The sequence below is a fragment of the Phalaenopsis equestris genome, unplaced genomic scaffold, assembly GCF_001263595.1.
Source record: "Phalaenopsis equestris unplaced genomic scaffold, ASM126359v1 Scaffold235930, whole genome shotgun sequence".
Lineage (NCBI taxonomy): Eukaryota > Viridiplantae > Streptophyta > Magnoliopsida > Asparagales > Orchidaceae > Phalaenopsis > Phalaenopsis equestris.
In genome coordinates this window covers 58,796-78,289 of record NW_018253781.1, presented here as the reverse complement: position 1 = coordinate 78,289, position 19,494 = coordinate 58,796, and the positions used below count along the sequence as shown (strand labels likewise).

General features: G+C 36.7%; 2 protein-coding genes and 1 pseudogene across 3 annotated transcripts; 2 read left to right on the top strand and 1 right to left on the bottom strand.

Moving 5' to 3' along the window:
* Nucleotides 1-2,143: 2,143 nt before the first annotated feature.
* Nucleotides 2,144-3,355, top strand: LOC110039245 (annotated as a pseudogene).
* Nucleotides 3,356-7,576: 4,221 nt separating this feature from the next.
* Nucleotides 7,577-8,122, top strand: LOC110039244. Its single transcript, XM_020744241.1, has 2 exons — nt 7,577-7,942; nt 8,063-8,122. The coding sequence occupies exons 1-2, from the start codon at nt 7,580-7,582 to the stop codon at nt 8,120-8,122; spliced, it is 423 nt and encodes a 140-aa protein (XP_020599900.1). The 5' UTR covers nt 7,577-7,579.
* A 7,108-nt stretch (nt 8,123-15,230) lies between these two features.
* Nucleotides 15,231-19,141, bottom strand: LOC110039249 (reticulon-like protein B21). 2 transcript variants are annotated; one of them, XM_020744246.1, is made up of 9 exons: nt 18,288-19,141; nt 18,124-18,195; nt 17,937-18,039; nt 17,765-17,839; nt 17,534-17,690; nt 17,377-17,446; nt 16,552-16,617; nt 15,921-16,043; nt 15,231-15,815 (listed from the first exon to the last, which is right to left on the bottom strand). In XM_020744246.1, exons 1-9 carry the CDS (start codon nt 18,877-18,879, stop codon nt 15,604-15,606), a joined length of 1,470 nt encoding a protein of 489 aa, XP_020599905.1. In that variant the 5' UTR covers nt 18,880-19,141; the 3' UTR covers nt 15,231-15,603. The 2 variants fall into 2 exon arrangements, with proteins under 2 accessions (XP_020599905.1, XP_020599904.1); XM_020744245.1 differs by having other exon boundaries at nt 15,232-15,815; nt 18,124-18,204; nt 18,288-19,138.
* Between the last annotated feature and the right edge of the window lie 353 nt (nt 19,142-19,494).

The window sequence follows — 19,494 nt, the reverse complement described above, 5'->3', positions numbered from 1 at the left end:
ATTTGAACTCTTCACTTCCTACTATTGATGACCCTAAGGATGTAACTAGGGAAGAGTAATCGAGTCCCCCTACCTACAACACCAAGAGAATCTCTGATTACACCACTGGAACAAAGAGAAGCAATTGGTGTCAGGGAAGCACAAGATGTAAGATTGATTGTTGAACAGGGTTCCCTGAGGGAAGATGAGTTTATGTCATTTGAAGGTGATACCCCTGGTGTCCCTAACATGAACAATATGATCCAAATAAATGAATATGTTGTTGCAATTGAAGATCTTCCGGTATTACTGAATGATACTATATCTCATCAGTCCGTCCCTCACCAACCACTTCAGCAAGACCTTCCCAGTGCTGTTGAGAAAGTTTTACCTCAGAGCAGAAATTCTCACACTGCTACTAATCATTTTGGTTGTAGCAGATGATTCCTAAATTGTGGTAGAACTACCTATTGCTAGAGAAGCGAGTACTCAAGCACTGAAAAAGTGCCAAGATAAAGGTGTATAGCAGGCTGAAACTGCTCGGCAATTTACGGATCAACCTACCCTCAAAGATGAAGTTCCACTGATTGCTCCGATGGGATAAACACTGAAAAATCAATGGCAGGTTCAAAAAGCTAAGAAAAATAAAAAGGGAATGCTAGAACTCGGGCATTCACACGATGACTGTTTTATAGTTTCGGGTGGTAACCCACATAATAGTTACTTGCTGGGCTTCATCCCTAGAACCATGGGGAGGGGAAGAGAAAAACCCACCTACCAAAATTAACCCCCTCTCTTTTGGTGTTTTTTTACGACTATATTTTGTGCTCTGGATTGATTCCCAACGCGTGTTATGGCTGTAGTGTTGGCCTTATTGGTTCCCACGCAGACTCTCTGCTACAAACAAGACTTCATCTCCCTATATGACCTCAGAGCATCTTGTATTTGTCTTTCGAAGATTTTCTACTTAATATTTTTTAGGTATACTTTACATTTTCGGTGACCATTTTTTACTGTGTTATATACCTTGTGAGTGGGCTGCTTACACCTGGGCTGCTTACACCCATTCGCTAAAAGCTTTGTATCTTCCTTTTCGGTAATGAAATTATCTTCAGGTTATCTATATATATATATATATATATATATATATATTAGAAATATAAAATATTTTCTATTTGCCTGAAATATCCTATTACACCCCAAAAAAGCATGTGCAACGAGGTACTTTTTCATTTTATATCTCTTTGTCTATAAATAAGTGAATCATATCTCTCAGTTATTTTTAATAGAATTAAATCTAATGTATCCTCTTTTCCAAACTTTCCTTCTTCACCACCTTATTTTATCCCTTATTTTTTTGGGCGTGATTCACACAAAAATATTCAAATTTAACATATAAATCATCAAATTTTAGGCAAGTCCCCACTTGTAAAACTCATTCTCATCAATATTTGTCCAATATTGTTCACCGCTGCATGCAACCACCATGTAACCGCCTCCCCAAATTCTTCGGAAAAACAGAGTATTACTCACATAGTTGCAGGTCAGCGCAGGATCTTTCCAGCTTTTGGCCAGCCAATATACGACTACTTCACCCTCCCCGGCATCCTTACGTCCAAGAAAACACAGAACTTCACCAAGTCACCTTGACCCTCTCCAATTGAAGTCTCTTTTTTTCTCCTTTCCTTCATAACTTATCATCCCTCCTTAATTAATCTTTTTTTTTTTTTAACAATCCTCTCATCAATTTTGACCTAATCCCTCCCTCCATATCATTTTTCTTCTCTCTTGTCTGCTTGCTGTTTTGCTTTTAAAATTCTTAAATGTTCTCACATGAAGCTAAATTCCTTCTGTCGATCTCCTCGTCTTCTAACCTCCACCTTGTGATTTTATATTACGAAATCACATCAATGGTCTTTCTAAGTTGAAACCATTCTGGCTTGTCTTCAAGCTAACTTGGTGCTTACTTGCATATTTATATTTATATATATCAACTGAAATTGATGTAAATCCTTAAACTAAAATCTAAGAATAGACCGCACGGGCCGGCTCTTCCATGTTCATTTTGTATATGTTCCCATTAATTGATTTCCCCCTCTATAAATAACCAAGTGTGCATGTGTGGTTCTCTCCAAAAACTGTTTCACAGATCCATTTACTCCCCATGGGATCCACTGATGGCTCCTCCCTTTGCCTTGATCTCAGCATTGGCACTCTTCAATTCTCCATGGTGAGAGCCTTAGTTATTTGAGTTATCCTATAACTTGTTCATTTGAATCAATATAATCTGATTAATTTTTTGTAGAAACAACATCATGAGATCAACAAACTGCCATTAATGTTTGGCAATGCTGTGATGGACGAGAAAGTGATTTACAGTTCTAGAATTGAACCCGAAGTTGTGAACGAGATGAACAGAGTGGTTGCGGAGAATAGACGGCTGTCGACCTTGTTGGCCGCCATCAGCGAGCGCCACCGAGCGCTTCGAGCGCAGGTGCTCAAGATGATCAGCAGTTCTTCTTCATCTTCATCCTCGTCGTCGAAGACGGCGGGAAGTAAAAGAAATAGTGAGGGCTCCATTACTTATCTAGCATCCACAAATGAAAGTTACAAGGAAAATTGTTCTAGTTATCGTTCCTCCAGGCAAGCAGTCAGTGAAGCAAGACCCAGGATTTCGAAGATGTACATCAGATCTGATGGATTGGTAAGTTGAATAATTGATAAAAATATTAGATATGTTGTCTGCATATACTACAATATATAATATAATTGTACAAGGAGTACACATATATGCAGACTCCCTTAATTTTGAGCACAATTTTTTTAAATTATTGTATCTTGTCTTCATTTAAAATATGCATAATATCATTTGTATTTATCTAGAAGTGGTTTGTATAGTCTAATTGTATGTATGATGGCCAGAATGTGAGAGATGGGCATCACTGGAAGAAGTATGGACAGAAGGTGATAAGGGACAGTTCTTACCCCAGAGCTTATTTCAGATGCTCTTTCGCTCCCGTTTGCCCTGTGAAGAAAAAGGTTAGAATTTTACTGAAAACAGTAAATAAATAATTAGGACTGAGGTTCTCCTGACCTCCTGCTAATCATTTAGAATAAGCCTCCAAGCTATAAGAAAATAATCCCAATCATGTACAATATTTTAATTTTCTAAACTATCTTGTACTAGTGCATGTGAAATTAATATATATGTTTTTTAATTTTATTTTACGTTGGAATTAACTAATTTTAAGTTTTTTAATTAAAAATTCAGGTATAGAGATGCACAGAGGATCATTCAGTTGTTGTAGTTACTTATGAAGGGGAGCACAACCACGTCCAGCCATTACCAGGCCATTCTCACAATGGCTTATGCTGATATATATTGGGGTTCAGACTCAGTTAGGAATTCAAAAAACCAGCTGAAGATGGGGGCTGAGGAACATTTTTGGGACTTTTAATCATCCTTATTGCACTCAATTCTTAAATCTATCATTGAAACTTTAAGTTTTGCATTTATGTCCATTACCAGTACATGAAAAGGTGTATTTCAAAGTTAAAATAGTGATTTTTTTTTATGTGATGGGAAAGATTTGGGTGGTATACATGTTGAAAATAAAATGTTAGTTTCCTGGGTCTTAATGTTGTAATGGGTTCTTATTTTCCTGAGGATAAATTGAAGTCTGAGTATATAATAGTATATTTTGCTGAAATAGTTTTATGTATATGATGTTTTGTTGTGCCTATGATTAGAGGAGGTATGATAGGGATAAGACAATGGATTCAAATCTAATTTGGGATATAGCGATCATGAAGTCTGAAATTGAAAGCAATATGAGTATAACAATTGGCTTTATTTTAATTTAGTTAAATTTTAAGTTCCAGTTTAAGGAAATTATAAGTTGAATTAATTTGGAAGATTTACATACATACCACTCAATTACCGTGTATTTACATATCTAACACTAATACTTCAACTTTTACATAAATGTATCCCACCTTATCTATCCATAAAATAGAGTATTTCACTATTTAAAGGTTAAAATGATGGTATAAATGTAAAAAAAAGTAAAATTTAGGTGTTAGATATACAAATGCCCAGCTGCGGCAAAGCCCGTCTAATAATCTCATCCATAATACCCAATATTCTCTAAATCTTATTTCATATTTTCATTAATCCCAAGTTTATAGAATGTCACACATCTATCGCTCTGGAGCATGAACCTGACATCATGTTTGGTATATGTCGAGTTCCCATAACGGAATATAACAAAGATGAAACGTCATCACTTAGACACTCGATCACTAATGCTTTTAACAAAGATGAAACGTCATGATTCAGACACTCGATCGTCATAAAAACATTTTTATCTTATACGTCGAGGGCAATCAAACCTTTCGCTGGACCGAGAAGATTTCAACTGTGTTTTTAAGAGTAAAGATAACTAGTTTATAAATTTGAAGTCAATTCAAAAATGTGTATTATTAATATGTAGAAATTTTGAATATTATTCCTTGCTTCATAAGGTAGACAAAGGCGTTTATTTATGAATATTAAATTACCAACTCTTAATCCTAACATTAAGGATAAGCTTAATGATAATCAAGAAAGAATCACAAATAGGGATGGATTGCCGAGCTAAATAATCATCATGTGGTAGATATAATCAAAGCATAGGGATCAGTCTGATGGACAATCCTCTTGTGATTGATGTTTTTCAATACTTATCTTCAAGTTAGCACATAGATATCACACATGCCGAACTGGTCTAAGTGCTTCAAAAGTTTATGCTTGGATGCTCTCTTAGTAATGGTATCCACTAGCTAATCTTCTGATAGAATACTTTGCAGTTCCAATTCCTATCATTAAACTTCTCCTGAATGAAGAATCTGACTACCTCAACATCGTTGTATGATTCTACTGTGCTAGATTTTGGCTATATCTCATGTTGTGTTGTTATCAAAATTTAGCTAAATCAATTGCTTCTGGAAATAGCTTAGTCTTGCAAAAGAAATTTGAATTACAATGCTTGAAAAATTCCTAAGGTCATATCCTTATATAGCTTATACACTAGAATTTGCAGTAGCTAAATTTTTATTTATGATGGTAAATTATTCAGAGGTTTACTATAGGAATTTAGCTTATTACCAACGCTCAAATATTGTTGGTAACAATATTTAAACTGTAGGTAATATAATTACTGACGATCTAGCTAGAGTTTATTTACGTAGCAAAAATATTTGTCGGTAATAAAATTACCTACGGATTTATCAACGATTTCTATATACTGATGGTCATCCAACATATAGTAACTGTCGTTGTTGATCCAAAACCATATCATGTTTAACGGTTGTTTGACCGACGAGAATATAACTGATGTCTATATCCATAGGAAAAGTGTTGCACTTCCACCGGAAAAGTATCGTGCTTCCGTCAGTAAAGTGTAGCACAATAGTTGGTTCACCATGGAAAATGACAGACTGTTGGATTTATTGCAAAAGTGCAACATTTTGTTTAAACGTCATTTGTTCGATATATCCCTAGAAAACCTTCAGCACAAAATCAAAGAGTCATAAAATCATTGATAAGCTGTAGAAAACATGTGGCATTAGAAAAAAAAAAAATAAATCCCTCCTTCAACATTACAATTTACACACCTTTAATTGTAAAAGTACAATCTACACAAAGCACATCACAGTAATGAAACTAATTAATACATTAACCATAAATAAAATCAAAAGAAAAATGATCACATTAAACCAGCAAAATGAACAATTGTCCAATAAAAATATTCTTCGCGACCAATAAATTGTTTAACATAAACAAGGGAAAAAAAAATCCCTTATTCATCCTCCTCTGTCCACTCCTCATCTTCATCCTGAATTGGCTGCTTCTCTTTCTACGATTCAGAATGTGGCGCCGCTTCGATCTCTGCTTTTATCTTCCTCTCCATCTCCAATCTAAGGGTGCTTTGGTGGGTGGAGCCCTGGGGAGCAACCTCAGCAGTAATCTAGCCACAAATCTCCTCCTCCTGTGCAGTGGAAGTAGATACACTAATGTAAAAAAGGTACGGTAGGCATCATAGGACCGCACCTGATACCACAACTCGTAGACCCTGCCCTTCTTCTTATCGTCGACAACCTCCTTCCATAAGTCATACTTAGAAGGATCATAAGATGTGTCCGAACCACCACCCGACTGCTAGAATCGACTCTCCTTGAGCCTCGGGAAGGCCTCCTACAAAAAAAAAAGATTAATGAAAAAATAAATAAACTTTGATAGTTATTTGAATTTTATACTAATTATTCTTCAGAATTACTTGGGTCATCTAGGATCTGCTATCCACTTAGGATTGATCGGACTGCCGCCTGTGAGTGCACTCGTGTAACTCTACAGCAATTGACTCTCGTCCTTTCTTTATATTTTATCAGTGTGATGAAATAGTTAACGTACATTTAATGTAAAATTATTTAATGCAGAAGATAAGTCTTACTAGCCTTCTCCTGTACTCCGCATGTGAGAGTGCCCTAATAGTGTGCTTCGACGCCCAAATCCCTCTACAATCAGAGCGATGATTTTGCTATATATAGCATACTGGTGTATTGTAGAATTTATTTACAATTAGAAATTTTAATCAATGAAGCAGATATTTTTACGGATAATTACATGCTATTTACAAAATTAACCCTCCTATTATTTTTTTGAACTACCAAACTCATGCATTTACCAGTTACATGATTTGGGAATTTGAAAAAAAAATATGTAAAATGTGTTTTATGTTCTACCATAAATTCTGTTATTTGAGTGGAAGCTTATGCATAATGCATATACTTATCTAACATGCGAGACCGTAACTTTATATATTTCACCAATTTTTTGGATAATTATATACACACCACCAAAAATATTGGTATTTATAAATATATTATTTAAGTCATTTTTGTGAACTGTTTAATTCATATATTTACAAGTGACACGATTAAATTATTTAAAATTTGATATAAAATGAAAATTATGAGTTTAGATTTTATGATAAATTTTAATAAATCAGAAAGAATTTGAAAATGGATGAAAGACAGGTTTTAATTTGTAAATAACAAATTTGGGGTGGTTTGTATGTAATTGTCCCCTTCCACGATTGAAGAGACGAACCCCCCATTAACGTTGAGTATTTCCGCCTGGCCCTTCTTCCCTTTCCCTGTTCTTCTTCTTCCTCTGCTAAGCTTCTTTCCCAACCTATCGTGCTCGTCCAACCAAGCCCTTAAGAAACCTTTTTTGATTGCTTCCACGAATAATTTTCTGGTTGGAGCCGAATCGGTTTTCAAATGGTGTCTTCCGCAGCTCGGTTATGGAGTGACTGACGGGCGGCGGTTAGAGCTAGCCGGCGACGGGGACATAAGACCCAAACGCTCCCTTGCAAGACCGGCACGTTTTCACGACCTTTTTTTTCCGACGATGAACTGGAGCAGTCAACGGTTTCTACGTTGTGTGAACCCAATCTGGAGGGGCGGTGGTTCAGGTGATCGATCGACTCATCCGGATACCCAAATAGAGCCCTGAGGAGAGAGGAAAGCTTCTTATTCTCCTTTTAGCGCTCTTCCCATGTCGTTTCACGCTGGCGGGGAGAAGGAAAAGGAGGCGGAGCAGGACAATGCTCCTTCTACCGCTGCAGAAGAGGTTGTTGCTGCACCGGTGGCTTGTCCGTGGAATCTGAGGAAACGAAGTGCTGCGTGTCAAGCTCCATTGGAGAACGGAAGGAACAAGTACCATTGCTCATCACTTTCTAATCCGCCATTGGGTAAATCCGTTATGCGAAAATCCGCGGTCGGCGAAAATGGTCGGCGGAAGAAGTTTTCTATTTCGTTATTTCGAGCGGAGATCGAGGAGGACTTTTTGGTGTTCAAGGGGACGAAGCCCAGTCGAAGACCTAAAAAGAGATCCAAGGCCATCCAGAGGCAACTCGATGTAAGAGAAAATTTCATATTTTGAGCAGATAATTCTCATTCTTGATTGTGGTGGTGGCAATTTCGATTGTATTTGGATTAATTTTGATCTCTAATTTTAAATTTATGTTCATTGTTGTAGGACTTATTTCCTGGCGTATGGTTGTCCAAGATTAATGCAAACATGTATAAAGTAGATTAATGAGTTGATTCTTCATTTTTCTTTTTCATAATTTTACTAGAAAGTTTGAATCAACAAGAATAGGAAATAATCCTCTATTCAGAAGATGCAAGAGGGGGTATGACATTCTGCATTGTTAGAGTGGAGGTTCTTAAGAATTCTAAGATTCCGACTTTCCACATTTATTGTTATTCTGTAGCTTCAGTTAGAATCGTTCTTTAGTTTACGACATTCGATTGTAAATTTTTTAATAAAAATATATAAGAATATAAAATGCAATTTTATCTTCTCTTACTTTTTACTTGCATTTCATTTGTTGGTTTTGGACTCTCTTATTTAATTTATAAAAAATGATTTCATACTGCACTTCGACATGTGAAAACTGATATTAGAATTATCATGACAGCAAAAAGATTTCAACTTAAGAAATGCTGGCCTAGAAAACCTCAAGTCTTTGCTTTATCATTTATATAAATGCTGAAAACACATTGGACTAAAAAATTGATTGAATGCTTAAAACAAATAGATAGTAGTTATATGATGTTTTGCATATTCAACCCCAATATCAACAACTTAGTTTTCTGACAGTCCTATCATACTGCTTTTACATGCACATTGTAATTCCTGCATTTAAGCAATCAAAGACATGGGTTTTGAACTTTGTGGTGTGAGGTGGCTTTTCCTATTTAAGAGCTTTTAGTAGGAGGAATAATTGAAAAAATATTTATTTCTATATATTTGCACATTATGGCATGGAATCTTCTTTTGTTATTTTGGTTCAATTATATTGATTGCATTTTTTAAGTATGAAGGAATTGGAGCAAAGATGATCTCAAGTAATTTTTTCCTTAGCAATTTCTTGTGTCCTCATATGAAAGATATAAAAAAGGCGTATCATTAAAACAAACTAGCAATTTTTTGTCTTAAGAAAAATTAAAAAATGTGAGTTGGCTAATTGATTGTGTAACCCTAGGTTTGAACAACACTTGGGTAACTTAAGGAGTTCATGCACCTCAATGCCTAGCCAACACTTTGAGAACTTGAACCTAAGCAGTAAAGTCGACAGTGACGCCAAGACGTCTGATCGGCAGTGTCTAAGACAAAATAACTTGCAATACTCACACATCATAAACTTGTCTACAAACTTGGTTGGAAGTAGTTCTGGAGGTAGTTCTCTGCCCAATAGCGGCAATTTCCATGAATGGTACAGATTAAATAAGCCTAGAATCAAGCCTTAACTGTTACACCAGAAGTGATAAGATCCACCTAATAAGCATAGCACATGGGTCCTCCATCTAAGGTGGAGATCAAACCATGCACCAGAGACTAGATGAGTGTAAGACTCGAGTTGGGCATCATTATTAAAAACTGACAGTGATGTAAGATGTTTAGTTGGTGTGAGACACATAAAATGACCGACAACAATGTAAAACACTTGATCGGTGTTCAAAATAAAACCTGACTCTTAACACTCAAGCATACAAAAACCTACAACTCTAAACTCGAGCCAGGTGAAGCTTTAGAGATGGTTTCTTACACAGTAGTGACAAGCACTGTAAAAGGTACTAAGTAAATCACTTAGAAGCAAGCTTCAACGGCTGGACTGTTTGAGGTGGTGATCCAACATAGTAAACAAAATAAGGGTAGACTCAGAGTTGAGCAAGTTGGAAATACCTCAAAACTTATCAAAACATCTCTCATAAGGGATGAGCAATCGATTGGTTCACACACACCACATGAAGTAAATGATTAACTGTATAAAATGTAAAAGTGACACAATGATAAAAAAAACCATTCAAAAGCCGTATTTCATTACAATCAATCAGTCAATTAAAAAAAAATCCCTTTCATTACAAAACCTATAAAAATATTCCAAGTGTTTTTCATTAAAATTTTTTTCCCTATTGCAAACAACTAATTCTCATAAGTGTAGGGATAAAAGCAACCAAATCAAGTATTAGACGAGTCGTCGTCCGCCCCCAATTCATCCTAGTACTCACCACTGATGTAGGTGTTAAAGGGGAAAGGAAAAGCTTGGTGAATTTTTCCAAGTAGGAGTACTTTTGTAGACCATTCCAACCCGCATGAAGTGGTCGATCACCGGCTTTGTGCCTAGTAGGAGGAGCTTGGTCTGATCGTTAGCAAACTCCTCTGCAACCTTCATCGTGCCACCTTTTTAGATAAAGATGAGTTCTCGTCTTGAATTGCAGAGAGCCACTTAGACAAATTTTTGAACTCCTCCCCAACTTCATCCACTTGAGTCTCTGTTGCGGCCAACCACTCCTTAGACCCCTCAGCTCAAGCCTTGAAATTATTGACTTTCTTCTCCATCTTGCATCCTTCAATTTTGGCAATGAGGTAGTGGGAAGTCAAATGGTGTGTCGTGGCGTGGCCTAGCGATTGATAGTGTTTAGTTGTTTGCAAAGGTCTTAAGGGTCGCAATCTTCCAATTTATTTTCAAAACTTTCTGGCCAAAGAACATCTACAATAGTTGGAGCGTACTTATTGGTGCATGGGATTCAATGGTATCAATCACTCTGCATGTATATTAAAGCAAAGTGCTTGTCAATGGTGACAAATACCATTGGTCACTCTTTTTGCATAGCCCTCCATCTTCTTGTAGCATATCTCTGTCTCTTCCATTGAGGCGAAGGGAGTTTAGTGTCTGACTCATCTATTGGGACATTGCATTTTTGGCGATGGGCATCATGGGAAGCAGTAGGATTAGCCAGTAATTTAGGATTCACCCAAATATCTTTCTCTTCAGATGCCTCCTCAGCAATTACAAATGTCTAAGACTCTGGCTCCGCTTTGGCAGAAAACCTAAAGGAGGGCCGACTAGCTTCCCCTCATGTGGCATGGTTAATGAAGCTGGTGGTGGCAGCCTGCCACAAAGTTTCCTGCTTTTGATCTAGTTGTTCATTTGAAGACACTTCAACATCAGTCTTAAGGTCGCTCAGAGTCCGATCACCTTCTTTCTCATGAATTGTTGAAGAACCAAAACTCATCAAGGTAGGTCTTTGCTCAATCAGAATTAGCTCCTCAGTGGAAACCCTATGAATTACTATAGTAGTTTCATAGACTGAGTGAACATAGCTAGAAACTGGGATCCTAACATTAGGGTCGGCAGTCGCATCCTCCTCCCCTCTGCCTCTTTGGAAATCCTCAGTCAGGCCACCTCCTAAGCAAGTTCTTCTGCATAGGTTGTGAGAGTTTTTTCATCCCCTTCTTCTCCCCAAAAAGTTAAATTCCACTGAAATTATATACTTATTTATGGATCCAAACATATCCAGGTTCACAACTTCATTCACAACCATCCCAATCGTGCACTAAACCACAAACAACTACCTCTCTTCGATAGCCAAAGCTAGGCCTCAAATTCAAAAAGGCATGGATTTTCTCTTCTTATAGACCTCTCTAGTCAAACTGCTATGAATCCCCCAATCTTCTGTCAACTTGAGAACAAATTCGCACGTACAATATTCAGTTTGTTTATTAAGGCCAACTAAGTGGAATTTTTGGGTTGACCTGAAGTCCACATAAGCATTTGGCTCTACTCGAAAAGAGAACATGTAGGAGTAGAGTTCCTCCAACCGAGGAATCTCCCTTCACTGATAGTAGGCCACAATCAAAGTCAACTTAATTTTGGTAGGGATCACACCATAACGGTTCATTATGGCCTGAAGCTCTTTATAATGAGATAGTCAGAGACCCCACTAGAATTGGTCTTGATAGAGGTCTAGATTGTTACTGAACTCATTAGTTGATGATCATCTGGGCTAACAGAGTGCAGATAGATTTTGTCATCAAAGACACGGGCCACAACGAGCGGAGTAGCGCCGACCAAAGTTAGAGTGGACGGTTGTTTGGGTGCAGAGATCATCCTAAAGCAGTTGGTCAATTATTTTTTGTGCATTCAAATGAAAGTAAGATGAGCAAAAGAAAAGGAATCGACCAAAAGAAAGAACTGAGATCGAATGTGTAGAAGAATTCAACATTTAACCCTTATATCTAGTGCCCCAGAGGAATTTCAAATGTCACACAAGAGCTACAATATGATTTAAAAAGCCCAAATCACATCAACAAAAAATACGAGGGAAAATTATATGTAGAGATAATTTTTTTTTTGTAAAAATTAATAAAAATAATTCTTTATTCGTATAAAAATTATTTTACAAGGTTGTCCTCAGCCATTTTGACCAAAACAAGCCCCCACCTTAGCAAAATTTAATAGAACACACTCCACCCAAACTAAACATAACTACACTATTAGCTTGAGCTTGGACTTAAAAAACTGAGCATGTCGACCAAACATCAACCAGCTCCACCCAAAGAGCCTCCAGCTCCATCGAGTGTTCCTGCCTCAGGGCCACCAACTCCACTTGTAGCTCCTTCACCTCCACATCCAGTTGCGGGCTACTAATTAACCTTTCGGGACCTTCTTTAGGAATGGTCAAGGTGTTGACTGCACCCCCCCCTGCTCTATGCGTGGGTTGACGTTCCCTCAGCTGTATTAGAATAAAAAACTTGGTCGACAGCTTGGAGCGATGATTCATCACCTAAGATCATATCAGTTGCATCAACAAAAAGAAGTGGTACATAAAGGCAACCTCTAAACGCATCATATCGTCTCCACAACCCAAGGCTCCATCTAACTCAAAATTATCGGAATAAAGGACAAATTTTACCAGGCATCGACGGGGTATCTGCAATCTCTCCCCCAAAGTTTGGTTCCATAACCATAGTCATTGATCTTGCAAGGTGCATGTCGTTTTTCTACCGAGGTCTGGATCTGGAACCATAATCCTTTGATCTTTAGGCAATGAAGCTCTAGTCATCTCTTGGGTAGATTGTTAGCCTACTGATCATGGGTCACGACAATGTAGGTGTCAGAGCACTAACAGAAGAGTCACTCATTTTTCCTCCCTCTTTTTTCCATAGATTTTATAGCAAGTCGAATGATGCAACCTCATCCATAAAATCTTCCACATGCTTCTTCTTGTTGGTGAGTTGCTTAACTCACCTCAAACCTTTGGATTGGCTCCCTTGTCCCTTCTTTCAGCCTCTTCGTTGTCATGGGCTACTTTGCACCCTCGAGCTGGCTCCCTTAGCTCAGTTTCTTTCTTCCTCTGGACATCTTGCCCTCATAGTGGCTACCTCCCTCTGATTGCTTCTTCTAGAGTTCCTTATCAAAATGAAATCCTGACACTGAAGCCCCAAAGGTCTTAACCAGCATTTCCTTGATAAGGACATTGTCCGTGAATTTCTTGCTACTCGCCATGGAAGCACTCTTAAAGTCAACCGACAAAGAAACACGCTCTCAAGCAATGCGACAATAAAAGCACTAACCATGAACTATTGATAAAATATCTGGAACACAAAAATAAAGGAGTTCAATTATTAAATTATTGATTACAAGAAAAAAAATCTATTTTTTACATTGAAGTATTTTATTCTTATCATAGTGCGACTTTCAAGAAATAAGTGAATTGAGTAACTAAATATGTATGTCAAAAATGAATCAGCATGAATCCCTAGGAAATTCAATAAACTAAAGATAAAAATGTTGTCATGGATGGCCCATAGAAGGAAAATGAAAGGACACATCAACGGACGACTAAAAAGCTTAACTGACTAACTACAGCTCTCTTGGAGCAGAATTCAAAGCTGACTGAATGAAGACTGCATGAGTTAAAGATCAAGATCATTAAATCAAGATAAGGAATCGACCCAACTCTCATACCAACATCGCTAACCACCTCACAAGAACCCTCAAGACTCTCTAAGTCCTGGGGTTCTCATCATAACACACTCCACAAACAACTCAAAAGGAAATCTTGTTAAGGTTTAGACTACCTGTCAGATGACAATGATACACCCTCTGTCTGACAGTCTAATCTCATTCTAATGAAAAGAGCTTCTCATCTTGGAGTCGATAGTCGGTAGTCGGACCATAGCAGTCGACGGGCTGACCAAGCTAGACATGCAATGTCCAAACGACTGAAAGACAACGAGAGCTGGCCGACTGTTCCATCTCAGCATAGTCGACTGAACGACCCCTGCCGACCCAATGACTACCGATCTCAACCGACCAAGTGGTAGGGTAGCCGAGTAATAGGCTCGTTTATTTTTAAAAATAAAATACCTTGTAATGCCCAAATAAAAGTAGGGGCAAGCAAGTAGTTGTACCCTTCATACCCCCTTGTATATAAATAGAGATGTCATTTCTACATTAAGGAATAAATTAGTAAGTTCTAAAAGAGCCAATTCTTTATTGTACTCTCTCTCTGTCTTGTTCTCTCCAGTTTTACACTATTCATTGGATGTGATTTACAAGACAGATTCGGATTCAATATTTTTATCATTTTGAGAAAAATTGGTAATTGTCTAAGATTTTTAATCTTGATTTAGGTTTTGATTTTTCTCTCAATCATCGAGGTTTTACTTTCTACGGTTTTTATTATTCTGACCATTTCAACACTTAGTTTTTATTTTTAATTTAGAAAATTTTAATTTTTCAAAAAATTGATGAATCATCATAATTTTTTTCATATACTTAAAAATTTTAATAGATTTTATAATTTTAATTAAAATTTACATTATTAAAGATTACACACTTTAATTTAAGAAGTCCCATTTTATTATATAAAAAAATCAACTTATATCTTTAACTATTTTCTTAACAATATATCGTATTTTAACTCTAAATAATATACATACTTTTCAAAATGTAATATAAAAAAGATAATTCTTTTAGTGCATAAAATAAATAATCCTTCTTAATGAAAAATCTGTGAAACAGCAAATAAATATCTCATCAACGTAAATAAACAATTCAAGTCATCGATCACATTTATTCTAAAATCCACGGCCCGACAACTTGACTCAAACTCAACTAAGAAAACCTCATTTTGGTCAGATATCCAACCCATTTGAATTTTGAGCTAAGTTTGAGTCAGCCCACAAAACAAAACTTTTCTACTTCAAACTTCATCCAAAAATCAAAACTTGGCCTAAACTCGAACTCAGCTCACATGGTCGTTAAGGCTTACGTTAAATAAATTATGTGGGTCAGAAATGAGTCAATCGAGTTGAAGACGAGGCGGATTCGGAACAAACCAAATTCAGATCCGATTCATGAACTCAAATTGACAACCTACTTTACAGCAATCGCTTCACCATGTGAAATTGGTACCACTAAAGTGGTTAAAAGACATTAATTATCCGAATCACTACCATATAAATATATAAAATTCACTAGCTGATGAAGAATCCAAGGCAGATGGTGAGGCTGATAATTGTGTCACACATGTTATCCATTTATCATTATTGCTGGTTGTCGCACCACAGACAAAGGAGGCCTCACATGAACAGCTAATTATAAATAAATGGAAGGCATAAAAAGCTGGGAGAATCTAATGTGCCGCTACATTTTTACCCTCTTAGTTCACTCCATGTTCCTCTCTCATCTTTCGTGGAGGGCTGTCTCACAAACTATGTACCTAAGCTTCTCTGGTTGCCGAGTCACGTATTTTTCTTGAGTTTATTAAGCTCAGGTCTCGTCTAATATTTTGTCGTCGTCGTTGTTGTTGTTGCTGTTGTTGTTGTTGGTGATTGTGTTGTTGATGATGAGAATTTTGCTCAATTGGAATATCTTCTTCGTCCCATGCTGCTTGTTGACGATATAGTCGTATGGCTACGACTAACATGAATGCTGCATCAAAAAATGTCCAAGACAATTAAAATAGTAAAAAAATCATTTTTTGTTAATGATTAATTTTTTTACTAATAATCGGAAGTGAAAAAATGAATTAATTACCGGCCCATATTCGAGCAATTGTGGAAGATAAATTCCATATGAGGGTGAAAATAGCGCTGACTATCAACTTTTTGTGTGTGCATGTCTCCCAACCATCTCGAAATCTTTCTAGCCAAAATTTTCCTGAAAAACTTAAGAAATTTAAATACAAGATGAAGATAATGCTAATAGTAATGTTAATATTGATAAAAATTTTCAATGCTATTTTAATATAATTTAAATATTACGTAAATAAATATTTATAAATCTCTTCCTACAAAATATTTAGATAATAAGGGTCTTTTTGGGGCAGCTGCAGCTTATTGAATAATCTGTTGATAAGCTGATTAAAAATAATCTGTTGATAAGCTAGGTGCAATGACTACTATAAATTTTTATTTTTTTAGAAAAGTTAGACCAATGCCAGAAAGTTTCCACCGCACCTAGATAAGTGCGGTGTGAAAACGTTGTTTTCAGCATTTTGAAAACGCATAAGCTGTCAAAACGCAGTTTACCTAAATAGGTGAGGTGCATTTTCAAAATGCCACTGCAACAAATAAACTGCCCTAAACGGACCCTAAAAATTTAAATACATAAAAATTAGGTAGTATAAAAAAAAGAAAAACAGAGTAAATAAGAAAATGCCACTCACCGTAACGTCCGAGCTGCAATGAATAAGACGACAAAACTTTGGGCACGGTAAAAACTCCGAAAAATGCTGCAGCAATCACAAAAACCACGTCACCATTACACCAAATATTCCCGTCTCACTAAGGACGAGCAGAGTGCCGCTAACGAACAAATACATTTATATTTATAAAACAAAGGCTACACAATATATACTAAAATTTACAAATTCCATCCCATAAGCTTAAATAAGACCCATTAATTTAGATTTGGTATCAATTGAATGTTCTCGAGTTAGATGGAACATAAAAAATAACCGAAATATAATGTTAAATTTATCCTCTCAAATTAGAGGAAAAATAATACATTAGGACTCCGAACGTTCGGATTCTAATAGTTACGAATATTCAGCTGTGTTACATGAATATTTCATCTGTGCTATTTGTAAAAAATGAAGTGTTATTTGAGTATTATATGGTGTTATTTTATTATTTTACGGTGTTATTGGAACTTAATTTGGGGCTGAAGTGTTATTGAAATATTCTTTCGTGTTGCTTGATTTGTGACTGTGTTATTCCAATAACATATTGAAAATTGAAATAACACGGAAAATATGTCGAATAACACAACCTCAAATCAAGCAACACATGAGAATATTCTAATAATAACACAAAATAATCGAATAACATCATATAATACTCGACTAACATTTTATTTTTTACAAATAATACGTTCGGAATACTGATTTAATAATTTTTTATTAAGGAGTTACGGAAGTACAAGATGAAATTTACAATTTATTGAAGTTTGATAAGAAAAGAAAAATTAAGCTGTAAAATCCAAAATTTACCCAGTTTGGCGAGAGTCCACAGGGTAATGGAGCTTCCACACCTGCCCATAACGAACAAAAATACTGCCATCTGCCACCACCACAGTTTCCCAATCTCTTTAGAAATGTGCAGAACAGTTGTGTTTTATAGCAGAGCAGAGAGCCGAGTATTGCTAACCTTCATTGTTGTTGCAGGGTCACCTGAAAACAACGCTCTGGTTCTTAAGAGAATCTCGTTTATATAAGGAAGAATTCTTCTTAGGATCCAGACGGCTTCTTCTTCTCCCACCAAGCAGCTTCCATCGCCATCTAAAAACTCCACCTCCTCTTCTCCCCTGTAATGAAGAGCATGCAGGTTTCGCATTTTGGGGTTTTTTTTTTTTTATATTAAAGGAATATAATGCTTTACCTCCGAAAAATGGATCTTAAGAAGAAGATTGCTGCGAGATACAGAAGCCCCAAGTATGAAATCACAGAAATCAAGCTGCAGTAATAAGAATTTGTAGATGTTTGTGAAGGATAAGCAGTGAAATCATAGTTTTTATGGGAATTTGTTTTCTCGGACTGAGGATGGTATATACCTGAAGTTGAGATCTTTGGCGTAGGAAGATGAGACTAAGATAAATGTTCCAAATCCAAAAGTAAAAGCGGTTTTTGATATATCTTTCCACATTACTAAATCAACTGTACAGAATCAGCAATTTTGAACTTCCTTGTTAGCGAGTTAATTATAAATTGTAAATCTATCTAATTGAAGCAGATACAGACCAATGTGCTGCATCCTGTTTGAATTCCCAGAAATGGTCTCGAACAAAATTTCTTCTTCTACCTCTTCTTCTTCTGCAGCTTCTTCATCACCGACACAGGAAAAATGAACACGGGGCTTTAAGATTTGGATTGATAAGAAGAAAAATAGCATATAACGATCTCACCTTGGCTATGTTCCACTGGATCTGGATCCTTGCCTCTGAAATCTTCCACAAAAGAAGCTTTTTTGGCATCAACCACCATAGGTGGTGCAGATACTTGTATCTCATGAACTTCTTCAATCTTCTTCATTTCCTCTTCCTTCATCTCTTTCTCCACGGGCAGATCCATCTCCTTATCATCAAAGCTCCTTCTCCGTTCCTCCACTTCCATCTCAATCTTCTCATCTTCTTCCCCTTCCTCCATTTCCTTCTCATTCCCCTGCCCATCACAGATAAGTAACACCCCCTTATCTCCCACTCCCCTCTTAGAACCAATTTCAATTGACTCTGCCTTCCTGAGCTGAATTGGACTCCTCTGCGCTTCAGGTTGCTTCCAGTTCTTCCTCTTCTTCTTCTCCAAATCCAAACCACCGCTCTGATTTCTTCGTAGCCTCCGGTAAACCCGCAGCCCCTCCTCATCATCACGGCTTTCACCGGCAGCATTGAAGACCTTAATTCCTCCCTGCACCTCATCCATCTTCATCCTCGTCTCCCAAACAGAGCCGGCCATCACCCCATTCCTAATTATAGCCCTTCTTCTAGTTGCTGGTTGCATGATGATCCCCTTGCTTCTTCACCTGCCCCAGTTTCCTTCAATAGATGTAGAGAGGAGAGAGAAGTATTCGTTGTATGGGACCGTTTTCTTCTCTACACAGACTCAGCTGCTCTCTACTTTTCTATTTGTTTCCAAGATGAAAGCTTTTACGACATGGTAGCAGTAAAAGATGAGAGGAATAGAGGGAGGGGTTGCTCTAATTTTAAGGGAAGAGTGACAGTGGACTTTGCTTTAATTGAGGATATTACTGCAGGTTTTTGTTCAAGGGATCACATGAAAGATGGGCGTCAAAATTAAGGGCTGTATTTTAATGTGTCTTGGCTTTTGCATGGGAGCCACGGAGGAAGGAAGGATGAACATTATTACTTTGTCAATTGTTGATAACTTTTTAATTTTTCGCTAAATTCCAATACCGATTTGGATTTAAGTGCACATTTGATCGTGTTTCATTGTAATTTTACTGTTGAGGTGAGAGTTGTATTAGCTATTTTTTAAATATTGTTATCTAATTATTAAAATTCATAATAAAATCATTACTTGTTCTTGTGGTTGTTTTTGAAATTCTAACGTTTTAATCATGGCACACGTAAGACAATTTTAACGGTTATAAAAAGC